Here is a 16623-nt window from a genome sequence, read left to right on the forward strand (position 1 = left end):
ACAATTGTACTTCTTTTTGAAACCAGTGGAGTCTCCATTGGAAAGACGTTTAAGGTACTTCTGCATCAGCCTCACCTTTCAGATCTAGAAGCTCCAGCACACACACCACACACACAGTGGCACACAAGCCCACACACACAAACCAACACCTCTTCACTGTAGGAACAGACATAAGCTGTGCAGTCGCTAAAGGGAAATGCTGACCTTCTCTCCAACAAGTCCAGGCTGACCAACTCCACCAGGCATTCCAGGTGGGCCCTGTGGCAGGAGCAGAGAGAAAAGCTTGACCCAAAATATCATAAAACGAGGGCAAGTTTGAAATATTCATTTGATTTTTGAGAATGAAGTTCTTGGTGCAGTGTTTTTTTTGTTTTGTTTGTCAGCAGTTCTGCTCACAGAAAGCTGAATCTGGAACAGAATTATCACAACACAAGGAAAAATATTGAATGTCAGGATTGCTATGTGGATAGAGTCTGAGTCACACAGTAGGGTGGATTCCATTTTCCTTCCCTCAATCAGTTTGTTTGTTTGTGCACGTGCATGTGTGTTAGTGTGCACACATGCATGTCAGTGTACTGGGCTTTGTGTCTTGAAACGAACCTGGTAAAAGCATGTTTTCGGTAGAGTGCACAAACATGAGAGCTGAGTACAGCCACGCACTACTACTGAGCTACTGCTGTCAACTGCTTTCTCACATGCCATCCCACCCCATTTCTCTCTTTTCCACTATTCCTGTATCGGTCCATTTATGAATCCCACCATCTCTGCACTGCTGTGTTTCCATGCTTCCTGTGATGAAGTACTAGCGTGGCTCACACAGATTTCTGCAGCTCACTGCTAAATAATTGACCGGTGTGAGAGGCTGTAGAGAGACGGCCATTACTAGAGGTAAATATAACTGCCTCTTAGGGATGATAGTCTAATACTTCTTAATGATTCATAGAGCAGTAAATATAACTCTCTCCCAGGGATTATATTCTAATACTGTTTAATAATTCAAATTTCAAAAGCAGTGGAGGGTCTGTGGCAGGAAGTGTTCAAATGAAGACACTGTATGAACGGACAGGAAGCTGTACAATAGAAAGTATCTGAGGTGTGTGAGGATGAGCTATTGTTCAGTTTGAAATGTAGGTAATGCTGTGTATTGAACAGGAGTCTTATTGATTCCAAAGTGGATATATGTTCATGTTTTTGTTTATACCAGAGGCATGCAGCTGCCATCAATTGAACATTTCAGACTCAAATATCTGAACAGGATGCAATTTCAACATTTGTAAAAACTTTTAAAATACAAGAATTAAATCAAGAAAAATAATTATAAAGCCTCAATGATACATTTCCATTAATGATTTTAATAATGCAAAGAAATCAGGCTTTAATCTGACAGAAATAAATAATTTTTTGTTCATTATGTAAGGACCAATTATAATATGTGTTATAATGTAATGTAATTATGCTTATTATCTAAAACAGATTTATAGAAATTAATAAATCCAGCACTCTACCTCTCCCCCAATGGGCCCCTGAGGGCCTCGTGGGCCATGCTGTCCTGGAGGCCCCTGTGGAGAGAGAAATAAAATGTTTTTATTAGAATCTGAGTGCAGACAATATACTGCATCAATAAAAACACACACAGAGAAATAAAAAATGAATGTGAGCTCTGGGTTGGCTAGTGCATCCTAAATTAAGATAGAGAGTTAGAAGTGGGCCCATGGTGGATTGCTTATGCAATGGCCCCAGTATCTATGATCATTATCGTGGTGACATGATGAAGACATCCAGACAGGTCATTACCCTCAATATGACAAGGGCTCTGATTCCCCCCACACCCACCTCTCTTATTCTCTCTTATTCTCTCTTATTAATAAGAAACCTCAAGCCTGTGATGTGCGAGAACCATATTCTCTCAGCCACAGTGACGGCATGTGATTTGACTTTTCTGTGCAGCTCAAGAGAGTGCCAAGCAATTAATCCTAACTGTGCTCGGCTTCAGTTTCAGTTGAGTAGATGTTGAGCTGCGCTCTGAATCACTCTGAAGTCTGGGAGGGAGCCTTGTGTTGTAAAGACACTGAGACAGAAAGACAGACAATCTGCCCAGAGAGCGACTGTGTGGGACCAGAGGAAACACATATCCTTCTGGCGGAGAGATACTTGAGCATTAGAGGGGAGAATTCTGTGATCCGCAACACTCACACATGAATGAAACTTCCCCACTGAGTCTTCAGCATCTCTCTTCTCCTCTCTTTCTCTCTCTCTTTTGTTTTGGTTCCATACTGATGCATTCCCTCCCTAATCTGGCGGTGGAGAAGAGAGGCTACAGAGAATCTTGTTGAGCGTGTGTTCATGGTTGACAGCGTTGTGAGATGACTGTCACAAAGGAGGATGCTCATTAGACAGCCAAGGCTGAGGCTAATCTGATTAGCAGCTGTCACACCGTCTTCCTGCTCACAATCGGTGCCCCGCCTCTTCCCTCCACTCCATTGCTCCACTGCCTCCTTTCTGTCACTCTTTCTTTTTTTATTTTCTTATCCCTTTTCTTCCTTTTACTTACAGGACCACCTATTCATTCTCTGGGCTCGTCTTTCTTGCACATAAAGTCATGGTCTCTTTTGTAATTCACACTCACCCCTTGAAAAGTCTTCACACATTAAAAAGATGTCTTCAAATTGTTCTAGGTTGAAAGATTTAAAGGCTTTCTTTCTTTTCACCGAGGGATATCGTTTTGTAAGATCCCGGACAGACACAGCCGTTGGCAACAGACACAGCACAGATATGAGGAACAGAATTGAGAGAGTGGCTGACTGTTTTTAACCCAATGTTGTATTTTCTCATCGCCAGCATAATGACACAGTATATGTTGTATCTCACACAGGCTACGTCCACTACTAGACTTTGTATCTAATAGCTCACCAATCACATGCACGTGTGCAGTGTAGCAGGAATGAGTCCTAAAGCCTGGAAATCAGTTAGCAGTTTTGAACTTCTGGTTCCCTCGTCTCAAAGTCAAGAGTTTTTTTAATGGGTTTTCAGTAAGATGCCCGAAAAAAGGTTTGTGGTTAATACTGTGACTAAATGAGAGAAATTCATCTACTCACTGGTCCATCTTTACAGGACTAACTTCATTCAAACTCTAAATTTCCAACTAGTAGATTGATCAATTTTTACACACATACAAGTGTGTATGGTTTCTTTTTAGTATTAAGATGTTTGGTGGTGGTGATGTTAAAGCAATGCGACTGTGGTATAGTTTGTTTATAGCCTAACATTAGCTTTTTACTTCTGGCAACTTTGAAAATCATAAGTGTTGCTCATGCCATAGTATTATGCTTGAGTAGTTTGCATAAAGTTAACTGCTAAGGACAGCTACTGAGCAGAGCTAATGTGGGGTGTTTATTGCTTTGTCAAGAATTGTCATGGCTATTACAATGGAAACACAGCACTTAGTTCATACACTGTAGTCCAGGAGCATTTATTGTTTTAACATGGTTGTAATTCTAGTGTAATAGTCTCACAAAGCAAACTGAGCCCCACTCAAGACCACAGCCTATAGTTCGAGTAGAGAGTATATTTCTCTTATGCAGTATGAGATGTATTCTACAATACAATGGGATTGCCTTTAAAAATGTTTTTTTACTGACTGCAAGTGACTGTCGCAGTCATAGCTAACTCTGTTTAGGTTGCATTATCTATAGGTATCAAGCAACATAATTACAGCGAGCACACTTGTACTCAGTGGCCTACTTCTAATGCTGTATAATTATAATGTTGGTTTAGGTGCTGTTTATTGTACTCTCCTGATCTCGACAACATCTGTGCATCACCTAATTTTTCCAAAGCAGAAGGGATGGTTGCTGTCTGCTTCTTGGATATAGCTTTCGCATTCAGTAAAGCTTTAATCAAGCTTGACCCCTGTGAGTTTGACTAATAACAAAAACCCAGACATAGACAAAGACATTAGTATCCCCTGTAAGTCACAGTTAAGTTCTACCAAACTGAGTTTCCAGAACCATAAACAGAAATGTAAATGTATAGTATTTGCAGATGCTCTTCATTACACACTTAACAGTAAATAATTTATTGCATTTTTGACTAGTAAATGCAAGCATATTTGTTTGCTCTTCAGGATGAATTCAAGGATCAATTAAACTGCTTTTGACATTGGGAAGTGAAAGAAGTGGAGAAACATCTTCAAAGGTGTTTGGAAAGTGAGGAAAAGTCAAGTCGATATCCACAAGATATCAGACAAGACCAAGACAAGTCAAAGTCATAATAATCATGAAGCTAAGAGCAAGATGTCTGAAAAGTGGTGTTGAGAACGGACTTGAGACTGACACTGAGCCAAAGCAGTGGGCTTGAGATGAGTGCTGTATGTGCTGAGATTACTGAGCAGTACTCACCATTGAGCCAACATGCCCGCTCTCTCCTTTCTCCCCTGATGGTCCTGGCATTCCCTATAAAATGCAGACACAGTGATCAACACAGTCTCAGGCATAATATGGAAACAGATATAACATGTGAAATCAGAGATGAGCTGATAGGAATTTATTGTAATTTGTACCTGCAGTCCAGACGGACCAGATGCCCCCTTGAAGCCTCTGTGTCCTTCATCTCCTTTTGCCCCATTCATGCCCTGCTGCCCGCGAGGACCTGGCTCACCATCTGCACCCTGAAATTACAGACAGGCCAGCACTGTGAACACTGCACAACCAGTGCAATAAACCAACTTATTATACAATCATATGTGTTTATATCATGCATTCTGAGTTTGTGTAACATACTGTCAGTCCTGGCTGGCCCACAGGTCCTTGCATTCCATAAGGTCCTGGAGGTCCCTAGAAAAGCAGAAAGGATGTTCAATACACATTCACTGCAGGAAGAACGTGATTAGAACCATCTGCTCATTTCACCAGGGGATGCACTGCCAAGGCAAACTGTTGTAACAATGAACTGCCCCAAACCAATTACAAGCCAGTTTGACCTCCACCTCCTGTTGATGCAAGGTGATGATGTGATGTTACAACTGTTCACATAAAACTTATACTCACAGCTTCTCCTTTGTCTCCTTTGCTGCCCTTCTGGCCTGGTCCGCCTGTCTCTCCCTATGGAGACAAATGCACACATGTAAGGGCTTGGCACAAAAAAATTAAAGGGACACTTTACCCACAAAATCAAAAAATAAGTGTTTTTTCTCTCACTAATAGTGCTATTGATCCATCGAGATTGTTTTGGTATGAGCTGCTGAGTTTTGCAGATATCCAAAGAAATGTTTGTCTCAAATATAATGGAACTAAATGACACTTGTAGTGCTCAAAGCGCCAAAAATATACACTTGGAAAAACTTGAGAGCAGTGTCTCTTTCCAGAAATTATAACCTGGTTACGACCTGGTTAGCTTACTAAGCTAACTAAGCCTGGTCAGCTGAGGAGGACACAATTAATGTGTACATCCCGCTCTGTCAAGAGCACAAGCCTCTCTTACTTGCAGATGCTTTCAGTAGAAAGAAAAGTTCCTACATTTTTTAGTTTTGATTATCACAAGCCGAGTTCCGTCTAATTCCATTATATCAAAAACTCGGTAAATCACACCAAAACATCTCAATAGACAACAATAGCCCTACAGGTGGCAGTATAACTACCTTGTCTCCATCCTCTCCAGGAGGCCCAGAAGACCCCGCAGCCCCTGGCAGCCCCACAGGTCCTGATTCCCCATCATTCCCAGCCGGCCCCACAGGCCCCTTCTCTCCCTGGAGAACAGATGGGAAAACCACGCACATCTAGCAAATGCCACAATACTTATCATCCTCATATAGCAGCATGACACATTGATTAATGTCTCGTACCAGGAAGAGAACTCGCACCCAAGAAAGCAGGCTTGATCACATTCATATTTTCTCCCTCCCTCGCTCTCTCTGTCTCATAATCGCACGTTCCAAAGCGAGAGCACATGTTGTTTATTACCCAATGGTGGGTAGTGATGGAATATGTGTTCTTGGACATTGTTGCCTCAGAAACAAAATTAGCAATGTACGAAATCTTACTGGCTCGCCCTTCTCTCCCATCGGCCCAGCAGGGCCCACGCCGCCAGGCCGTCCTGGCTGGCCAATAGCGCCAGCCGGTCCAGAGGCGCCTCTCTCTCCAGTAGCACCCTGGAAATGAGAGGAGATAAAGAGGTTGGGGTGAGTGTGTCACATGATTTACGCTTTGATTTAATGTGGTGGTCACGATCACTGATCACCATGGAAACAGCCTCCTGCCTCACGCATATTCTATAGAACATGAAAGCTGATCAGAGAGCAGGAGGTGGTATGGGAAGCAGTTTAACAAAACCAGACTTACAATACTTCCTCCAACACCAGGTAGTCCCTCTCCTCCCTTCAGACCTGCAGGACCCTGGAAAGAAAATGACAGCGCATTCATTATAAAATGTATCATCAGTGATTTACAGTAGTTTACAATTACTTTGGTCTAGTTAGATTTGCATAACTCTTTCATGAATGGCATGCTGTTATGACTTCAAGTTCATTTCTGATCTAACTGCAAGCTACACATTTCCAGAGAGTCTGATGTTGACAGTGATTAAAGGAGAGGAGTTGAGATGTATGGAATTTTTTCGTCACCATAGCACCAGGGGTCCCTCTGCTTCCTCTGAAGCCTTGAAGCCCAGCAGGGCCACTTTTCCCTGAGGCTCCTGGTGGACCTGGGTCTCCCTGGAAACCACACATTCACACATATGTGATTAGATGTAAGGCAAATAGCCAGCAGACAGCAGGTCCTTGTGCAGTCATAAATCACAGTAGCCAGCAAGTCACACAGAGAAGGAACATTTATATTTTATGAGCCATAATACACTTAACACTGTGAGGTTTCCTCTGTTATTTATTAGCAAATTAGAGGATAGGATGAGACCCAGGAGATAAGATATTCACGCATTGCTGAAAGAGTCCTTGGACTTTATCTAATATAACAGTGATAAGGTGATGCTGGTAAGTGATTTTGAACTTGGCATTATGATGAGCAGCACTCACCTTGGCACCCTCTTTTCCGGCAGTTCCCGGTAAACCATGCTCACCCGGTGGTCCTGGCGAACCTGGATGACCTCTGTCTCCAGTTGGCCCGGTCTCACCAGATTTGCCCTGAAAATTACCAAATTACACAACACACATTACATAACAGTTATTTCAAAACATCTGAAACAAACAACTGTTTGTTTAAGAATCAACTAAGACTATTAGCTGATCCTCTTACCTGTGGTCCAACAACGCCTGGGGGGCCGGGGGGTCCGTTCTTGCCTTGGAAGCCCTGACGAAAGAGACAAGTGAGTCTGATTATCCTCAGTCAAGATTTGAAATAGAGTCAGCGGGATGCATAGAACCCATTATCTGAGAACTGCACACAGGTGCTTTACTAGATTTAGTACAGTGTGCCTCTCAGCTTGCACTCTGACTTCAGTAATTCTATGCTGAAATCAGCTCTCGTCTGGTAGTTTATGTTGACTCTCAACTCTCTGTTAAAGGGTAATTACAGTATTTTTCAAATCTGCCCTATTTCAAGCCCAATTTTAACATTTTGGTGTGCAAATGACTAAAAGGTACAAAAAAAATTGGGATTGGTCCAGTAGATCACATCAGCCAGCAGCTGCAACACAGGCTGCAATGGCTGCTTCATAATTATTTTGGGCAACCTGTTACTATACGTCCATTAAAGGCGCTTGTTTTTGCCACTGACAGGCTCCGATTGTTAATCTAAGTGTCTCACAGAATTATTGACAAGAACCTTCACAGATAAACCTTTTGTTGAAGAATAAGATCATTTTATTTAACCAGAAACAGCAGTTGTAATGCTCCGTTCAAAGCCACTAGACTCTTCATCTCAGTCAGTTAGTTTGTTTATGGTATTGTGTGACTTTGGTGTTTAAAGTTAATGATGGGGTGTGCACCTCATAAAGAATAATGCCGTATACTAAAAATGTTGCTTCATTTTGACATTAAAAGGTGACTCACTGGTTCCCCTCTCTGGCCTGGATGACCTGGTAATCCATCTTTTCCGGGTGGACCCTGAAAAACGGATGCATTTTCTTACATCATCATAATGAACCAAACATGACCAAAGGTGAGTATAAAATGTGGAATGAGGTAAAAAGGAGTAACACTAAATCACAGGACAAACATTATGCAGTGCATCTTTGACCACTCACATTAGGCCCTCTGGGTCCTGGCTCACCGTTTCTTCCCTGTGGTCCTTGGGGACCCTAGAAAATAATAAAACAGGTTGTCAAAGTGCTGTCTCAAACCCCAGATTGAATTTCCTGGTGCTTGTCCTACAGTGATATATGAGACTGTATCTGTGAGGCCAACTTTACTTAATCATATCTATCGTCAGGCATTAAGAAGGCAGTATTATACAAGACAAAAGATTACCTGTTCTCCGGTGGATCCTGGAGGACCATCTTGTCCAGCAGAACCCTACCAGGTGGACGAGGCAGAAGACAAATAAAAATCACAGTTTCTGTATACAAAAGCCACTCAAACATTTTTGACTTTTCTTCCCTTCAACAAATCTTTAGCTTTCCCAAGATGGTCTTTGAGGGTGAGAGTGTAAACTGAAGCATTCGCTGCCAGACAGTAGCTTGTCACTGCACCAGATGGCCTGTCATCTAGAAGTGAAAGGCAACAACCAGTTCCAACCCGGTCTGTGCATTCATCCATACTTTATGAGACAGCCAGGTGTGTGTGTATGCCAGTGTAACTCCATGTGCATGTTTTCGTTTACATCAGGGTGTGTGTGTGTGTGTGTGTCAGTCTAAGCTCACCTTTTCTCCAGGCTTTCCAGTGGGGCCGTTTGCTCCTCTTCCCCCCCGGGCTCCCTATTGGAAAACAAACAACAGTCTGATTAGCACATGCATTACTCATCTGGAGGTGGAAAATAAACGTCTGGTGAAAAAACACTGCAGCGAAGTAACAGTGTGCCTCCCACAAGTTGCGGTAAACTGATGGCATCTAATTAGAGCAATATACATTCAGAAAGAGACACGGTGTACAGGCATTATCACCCAAAGCTGTACTCACATTAGGACCTCTTTGGCCTCCAGGCCCTGCCTGACCAGCTGGACCCTGCATAGTAGAGGTTAACAATAATTTATCACTTAGTTATTTCACAATACATAGAAAAGTTTATATCTTCTGAAGCAGTCAGGATGTGAACACAATTCCTCACCCTTCGTCCTTTCTCTCCAGGGACCCCTGCCACACCAGGGAAGCCAACTGATCCCTGCAGACACACGTAGAGGTTAATCAGCCTCAGCCTTCCATTCATCACACATCAGCCCCAATGTCTCATTAACTTATAATTAACTACTGTATCAAATTAAAGCAAATCTAATCCATGAGCCCAACACAGCCTTAAATACACCATTCATCAACATGTAATGAATTGATGTCACTAATGAACTATTAATAAAAAAGCCTTTTTTTAATAAGCCATCTATCATCCTTTATTTTTAATCAGACAGGAAACAGTCCAGCCAAAGACACACATCTCGCTGGTTAGAGCTCTGATAAAGGAACCAGAGGACACATTAACTGATCATAATAGCTCATCAATGCTAAATCACCTTAGGACCTTGTCTTCCTGGGTATCCTGGCAATCCAGGCACGCCAAGTTTACCCTGCAGAGAGACAGAAGAGGAAAAGAAGGCAGAATAAGAGGGGGAGGAAGAAAGAAACCAGAGAAATATAAAGAAGTGTGTGAAAAGCTTTAATTAAGATTTTTATGACATACTGCTGACTATGCATGAACCAATACAGCAGGGTATCACTAAATTAATGCACAGAGTGATGACAGAAAGATTAAATGCTTAAACATGTGCACTGCTTCAGCTGCCTTAGGAATGGGCTGTAACCCAATGTAATAAATGTGAGGGCATTAAAATCCATATGTTCAGTATTTCAGAGATTTTCAGTCATTTTGTAAGAAAGTTTTGTCACAAGTGACAAATGAAGAAATTTAACTTTTCTACCCAACACGATAACGGCTGTAGCAGCATAATGCAGGTTTAGATAAGAGTTTTCAGCCTATTTGATCTTCAAATTGTCTTCTTTGGGTCCTCACCTTGTCTTGTAATGAAAATGTAATTGTTTTAAAACGTACCTTCTCACCGGGTGTCCCAGGACCTCCTGAATCTCCCAGAGGTCCTGATTGGCCCTTTAGTCCCTCTGGTCCATCCTCTCCACGAGGACCAAGAACTCCGTTATCACCCTAAAGTCATGAATGAGAGAAGAAGGGAGGTGAGGATCTTATCTCCACTCTGACTGAGAATGAGAGGAAATGATACTGAGGCTTTGTGGCCGCTCTCACCCTGTCCCCCTTGATGCCCATGTCACCTTTGAAACCAGGGAAGCCATCTTCTCCCTTTTAAGAAGAGATGATTAGTAATGGAAGCTCTTTGATGATAAAGGGAGTCATTACATTGTAATTCGTCAAGTGTCCTTCCAGTCACGAACACAGTTTGACAACAAGCGTAAGAGTAAAGACTCACTCGTCTGTTTCACTCACCTTCTCTCCTTTGCTCCCCTTCAGACCCCGCACTCCATCAGCTCCCTGTGAAAAAGTGAAAACACTTAATCTGACAGGAATCGTCACAGACAAACCTGCTCTCAACAACTCCAGACATCATAGAGAAAAATCACTGGTTGCCTGTATTTCTAGAAATACCCCATCATAAAACAAATGATTTAGAAGTGTCTATTGATTTTCTCTTGACCTAACGTTGCTCTGGTTTTTGAGCAGTTATTGACCTTACATTCATTTCATATTACTTGCCAACATGGTAAAGCTTCCCCTCAGGGATATTGAGCCAAACTACCAGATAAAACATCAGATGTGTGTAAATGTGACAAAAACAAACACCAATCAGAGTGTCACTTTATGACAACTTTACTTTTATTCTCAGTCAAAACGGTCTGCTCCACACCTACGCACACAGCTCTGCTCTATCAGACTCTGACATTTCTCCCCGTCAAATGTTCCTCAATCTGTTGTTAGTATTCCCCTTGAGAACCGAGGTGCTTTCCCTCCACCTGTCACCTGTCAGTCATAGACTCAAACAGCTTGTCCGTCACAGGTAGACATACACACAGAATGAAATGAGCAGGGGAATGAACATCTCAGTGGACATCACACTTGAGATCATGATGCATTTATGTCTCACCTTGACACCACGAGGCCCTGGGTACCCAACAGGCCCCTGAACACCTAGTAAACCCTACAAAAAGACAAAATAACATTTTTTTTTCTTCAGTATTAGCAAGCAAAGGCTAGAAAAATGCATTTCTCAGACCAGATATGTATAAGCACTCAGTCACTGTGTCCTAACCTTTACTGTCAATAAGTATTTTCAAACTGAAAATAACATCAGATTCTGATGAGTGCATGCTGCTGACTCTAATTTGCTAATGCTCTTGTACAACGAAGATGATGACATCGTCGGGACACAGTGATTAGAATGATGAGCGTTATTGCAACATAATGTGAGTGAGTGCACAGTTACAATAGATTGCAAGATACAGCATGATATTGCACTTTTGATATCTTGCTATGACACTACAGCAGACAAGCCTCAGATATGCAGTTACCCACTTGGATGCCTTTCTCTCCTGGGGGGCCCTCTCTTCCTGGGTGACCCTGAAACAGGAAAACACAAATCAGATTGACTTAGCACTGCTGCAAGTACATCATCATTTTATCACTTCTTGATGGAAATTTCTGAATGCAACCAACCAATGACAAAGAAGAGGCACCAGCGGCACTGCGAGTAAAACACCATGAAAATATCATTGTGTGTCACAAAGCTTTGCAGAATAATAGAAGGGGCATTAAGTGAAATGCATTCAAATGTGTCTGACTGCAATCTAAAATGAATTCTGTAAGATGAGAAAAGGCTCAATGTAAGAAGATGTTTCATTCTTTTCTAAATGTCACGCAGCTTTGGCACAATTCTGAAAAAACCTCCTGAGTCCCCCTACTGGCAGACAACAGTAAGTGTAGGTTGCCGAATTTTATCCTCTTGGCTACTTTAGATTAACAAACAGTTAGTTTGATTGTTTCTACGGCAATTTGTGGAATTTTATTTGGAAAGTTTTGGCTGTCTGGGTCTTGCCATCTTTGGATAACTGATAGAGACTCGGACATTATTATTATTATTGTAGTATATCAGCGACTCCCAACCTGTTTTGTCCCACAGTTAAGATAAAAACATAAACAGCATACAGTAGTACAATTAAGCACAATAACATCTAAACAACACATAACCTTCAATGTTAGAGTTTTCACACACCCTCTGACAGTGGTGACATATTGCACAACCCCGTGCGGTTCAGCCTGCTCTGGGAGACCCTGAATATTCTACCAGAGGTCAAGAACTGAAACTCTAAGTGGAGGATGTGAGAGTTGGATCAGACAGTATTTGTCTGTCTGATAATAGACTGCTCGTAGATTGCTTGGAGAGTATTTTTAACCTCCATCATTTTCATATACCAGACAAGCAATCTGTGATTTCAACTATACAGAAGAGATACCAAACCAGGCTGTTATCCTATATCTTATAATACTGTCTAAGACTGCATGGTAAAACAGTAACATGAATGTTTGCTTAGATCCATAGACCATAAGTCTACGTAAAATATACATCAGCTGTTGCAGTCCGGAGCAGAGACTATCAGCATAGGTCCTTGAACTGAGTGTGTTGTTATTAATATGAACCCTGAGATACTTAAATTGCAGACCTGAGTGAGGGATTCATTATGAAGAACCACCAGTTATATCCATTACTTCAAGCTAGACCCGGGCAATATATTGACGTTGTAAGATTTATTGAACAAGATTCAGCTTGAGACAATACAGTTTATATTGATATCATAAACCATAACCTCTTTCCTCTGTAAAACCATGCAGTTTGCATCTCTTCTTCATCACTTTCTTGACACAACCCAGCTTCACTCACTCACAAGCGCTCCTGCAACATTGAGGGAGACACAGCACTGCTGTTCTATTTAAGTCAGTCTGTTAATTAGTCTACAGTGCAACAATGGGCTAAATGTTAGACGTGCAAAGGCAAAAATCTGTCTGTGTCATGAATGGAATCATTGCAGTAACAGCCTTGCAATAAACCTTGGCGCTGCGTGTGTGTGAGACAGAGCCACTTGTTTGTGTGAGGTGAACCAAAGCGCATCGCTATCCTACTTGGTAGCAGTAGTCACAAATCACTTTAAACATAATATTAATTGTCTCAAACTACAATGGTATGATCATTTTATACTCGTGCTACACTTTTGTGGTCCATGTTGTAAAACTTTCAACCTGTAGTACCAGTTCTATGTGCTCGCAGCTAGTATTCAGACACTCTTAAGTGCAATAACAACAAATTAAGTACCATAGCTGACTCATGTGGATTTATCTTTTTATAAAATTATTAATAAATCTTTTTTTTTTTTTTTCCAAATCAATTGAGCTATTCTACAATCTCCCCAAGTATCCCCTGGCAACAGCAAAAAGTCCTGGGGTAAAAGAACTCCCTGGCTGGGAATCACTGGTCTATAAACGTCTTTGTTTGTACTAAATTATTCAAGTCTATATGATTTTATCCATTCTGTAAAAAAAAACAAAAAAACCTGACAACAACCTGTGCCAAAATGCCTTCCTTGAATAGTGCAGACTCTTGTCTTATCTTGTCAGTTGAGCTCTGAGTTGGCTGATGAAGTAGCAGCAGCAACACACTGTTTATACATGTACATAGATGCTTGATGTGCAAAGGAATGCATGGATATGAGCATGTTTATGTGTGTTTATGCTAACACATGCATCAATGTATGTGTGTGTGTATGTGTGTACTTACGGGAGGACCATCAATGCCTGGCAGTCCCAGCATGCCTTGTTTCCCCTGGGGACCCTGTATAGGACAGAGAGAGGCATGAATACTGTACTGGAGTTGAGCTTCAGATATGAAAAACTATCGAACACCTGAACTTATGCCACAGAGAACATTTCCCACTTTGATACAAAATATTGTATTCATGACTAAATCCACTTTTATTTCTTTTATCGGTCTAGCAGCTTGACGTGCACCGGCCAAGGCCGTCCATAGTGTCTGTTATGCCTGTGTGTGTTTCTTGTGTATTGATTTCCTGTCTAGCTCTGTCTGGTCTGAATAGGAGCCAGAAGAGGTTGGACCGTACTCTCCAGCTCAGCGGGCCTCCCCCGGGAATGCGATGACAGGGGTCGCAAGGTCACAGCTTTAATTCTGAAATTAAGTGAGAGACATGCTACCTACCTTCTCTCCTGGCACTCCAATGGGACCCTGAGGACCAGGCAAGCCCTGGACCAGAACAAAGCATCAATCAGGTTAAGTGTCAAAAGACTAGGAGAAGGCTGGGAGTTGAGGTTTCTGCTCTAGTCTGTGTGTATGTGTGCATATTGTTATGTGTGTATGTAAGACTTGTGAGCAGTGTGTGTGCATATGAGCTGGGGCATGGGGTGGATTGTTGACATGCTGGAAACTGGAAACATTATTACATCTTCTTTATATGACTGTAATATCTCTGATTCTATTTTAAAATTACATTTTGTTGTTGTCCGGTGAAAACCGTGTATCTCCAAAAACAACAGCCTTGTATTCTGAATACACTTAGTGACATGATGGCATGTAGTTGGATTGTAAAAAGGCGAGATGATTGTCTAATCCTATAGAAGAGTAAGTTAATCTTCCTTTGAAATAAAAATCTAAAAATAATCATAAGCAGAAAGTTTATACCATCATTGAGAGAGAGCAACTGAGCTTATGTAACTCTCTGCCTGCAACTGTGTACACCTGAAGCTCGTCTGCATGCCTGGAAAACATTTATAGGATGTGTAATAAGTGGATTAACTCTCACACTGACAGGACAGTTTTTCATACCTGTACTCCTGGATTTCCCTGCTGACCCGGGGGCCCGATCTCTCCAGCTGGACCCTAACAACAAGAGACACTGGTAGTCACACACTCTGCCTCTACATGATCTTTGTCATGAGCTCATCATCACATGACTGGTTAACAGGTTTGCTGAAAGGCCACACTAAGCCACTCTGGCTGCTGACACTACTTTCAGAAAACTGTTACCCACAAACTAATTTTCATAGAACAATTTTTACATATATTATAGTTGTCAGTGGTATATACTGGCAGTAATGGTTACTGAATAATGTGTTTATGAAAGTAACAGGACTGACCAGGTTGCCCTTTGCACCTTGTGGTCCATCAGTTCCACCAATACCCTGTTAAAAATGCACACATGCAAGATGTCAGAAAACAATGGAGGAAATGTCAAAGTCTGATCAAAAACAGAGATACTGTTCAATAGCTTCCCTGTTGACATATTGATAATTCCATGAAGTAGAAGACCTTTGATAGAGTTGAAAGGACTGAATAGCTCTGATTCTGTAATCAAGGTGTTGTTGACTTACCGGCTGGCCGGGTGGGCCAGGCGGCCCCCTTGGCCCAACAAGACCCCGAGGACCCTGGAGACAAAACACAGCAAATAGTCAGCGGCTTACCTGCATTCATGATGAGATGGAGTGAGTGATGAATACTAAATCATAAATCAGAACTAAGGAGAGAGACAGTGAAAAAACAAGGAGAGACAGAATATATTTTTTTGTTTGTGTGTGTGTGTACATGTGTGTGTGTGTGTGTGTGTGTGTGTGTGTGTACGTGTCTGTGTATGTGTGTGTGTGTACGCGTATGTGAGTGTGTGTGTGGGCGCATCTGGTTTTCTATGTGGTAGTCACGGAGACTGCACTAGCCTGTGTTTGCGCGAGTGTGTTTGTGTGTTCTGTTTTTGTCAGCCTCCCTCTTTGTAGGCTGGCCAAGCCACCTGTTCCAAAGCCACATCTGTGATCTCCAGGGAAGTGATTGATATGGAAATATAATCATTCAGGCCAGGATTTTATCTCTTCCCTCTCCGACGCTCTCTCTTTCCTCTCTCCATCTCTCTTATCTCTTTCACCATCCAACCAAATATCTGTCTTGCGTTTGTCTGTCACTTCTCCCATCGCTCCATCTCACACGTCAACATAGCCAACTCCTCTCCTTTCCTGTGTCTTTGTAGTTTACCACAGATTTTCTTCACAAGTTTTATGGCACTCTATTTCTTCCAGTACTAGGTGATTCATTTGGAGGGACAGAACCATGCTGAGCCCCAACCTCACCTACTGGGAGAAATATGGAGTGCGAGTCATAACCAATCAAACAGTGTTCACAGCTGAGTTACACAGAATGACAACTCTTAGGATCTTTGGATCCATGATCCAAGGTTACTTCCTAGATACTACCATTGTAAATGTTTGTGCCTACAATGGTGGTGACCTTTTCTCTCTTAATGCTAGGCTGAACACTGCGGCAGTAATGCATTAATATGGTTTGACCGTCCTAGTTTTTCATATTGGCTGTATGTAAGATATTGTGCAGTGTTTTTCTATGAGCAGTAAATTTTGTACTTCTGTGAGTTCTTCTGTGAGATTTTGGCATAAATCCAGTTAAATCCCTTTAGGGTTTGTTTTCGGAAATCCTAATTTCTGTGATTCTGCACTCAGAAAA

At 41.9% G+C, this 16623-nt stretch overlaps 1 protein-coding gene across 1 annotated transcript in view; it reads right to left on the reverse strand.

The window, feature by feature from the left end:
• The window catches only part of col5a3a (collagen, type V, alpha 3a), a 56635-nt gene that overhangs the window by 7467 nt on the left and 32545 nt on the right, over positions 1-16623 (reverse strand). Inside the window, exons 21-49 of the mRNA XM_073493667.1 lie at positions 15492-15545; positions 15258-15302; positions 14947-15000; positions 14323-14367; positions 13888-13941; positions 11634-11678; positions 11206-11259; positions 10551-10595; positions 10353-10406; positions 10146-10253; positions 9610-9663; positions 9213-9266; positions 9065-9109; positions 8809-8862; positions 8417-8461; positions 8194-8247; positions 8000-8053; positions 7245-7298; positions 7025-7132; positions 6617-6706; positions 6336-6389; positions 6038-6145; positions 5636-5743; positions 5046-5099; positions 4779-4832; positions 4559-4666; positions 4398-4451; positions 1506-1559; positions 205-258 (exon numbers count right to left, since the gene is read on the reverse strand). Of these exons, the coding sequence (XP_073349768.1) occupies positions 205-258; positions 1506-1559; positions 4398-4451; positions 4559-4666; positions 4779-4832; positions 5046-5099; positions 5636-5743; positions 6038-6145; positions 6336-6389; positions 6617-6706; positions 7025-7132; positions 7245-7298; positions 8000-8053; positions 8194-8247; positions 8417-8461; positions 8809-8862; positions 9065-9109; positions 9213-9266; positions 9610-9663; positions 10146-10253; positions 10353-10406; positions 10551-10595; positions 11206-11259; positions 11634-11678; positions 13888-13941; positions 14323-14367; positions 14947-15000; positions 15258-15302; positions 15492-15545 (1818 nt within the window). The remainder of the gene's footprint in view (positions 1-204; positions 259-1505; positions 1560-4397; positions 4452-4558; positions 4667-4778; positions 4833-5045; positions 5100-5635; positions 5744-6037; positions 6146-6335; positions 6390-6616; positions 6707-7024; positions 7133-7244; positions 7299-7999; positions 8054-8193; positions 8248-8416; positions 8462-8808; positions 8863-9064; positions 9110-9212; positions 9267-9609; positions 9664-10145; positions 10254-10352; positions 10407-10550; positions 10596-11205; positions 11260-11633; positions 11679-13887; positions 13942-14322; positions 14368-14946; positions 15001-15257; positions 15303-15491; positions 15546-16623) is intronic.

Source organism: Pagrus major, chromosome 23 (assembly GCF_040436345.1).
Source record: "Pagrus major chromosome 23, Pma_NU_1.0".
NCBI classification, from domain to species: Eukaryota; Metazoa; Chordata; class Actinopteri; order Spariformes; family Sparidae; genus Pagrus; species Pagrus major.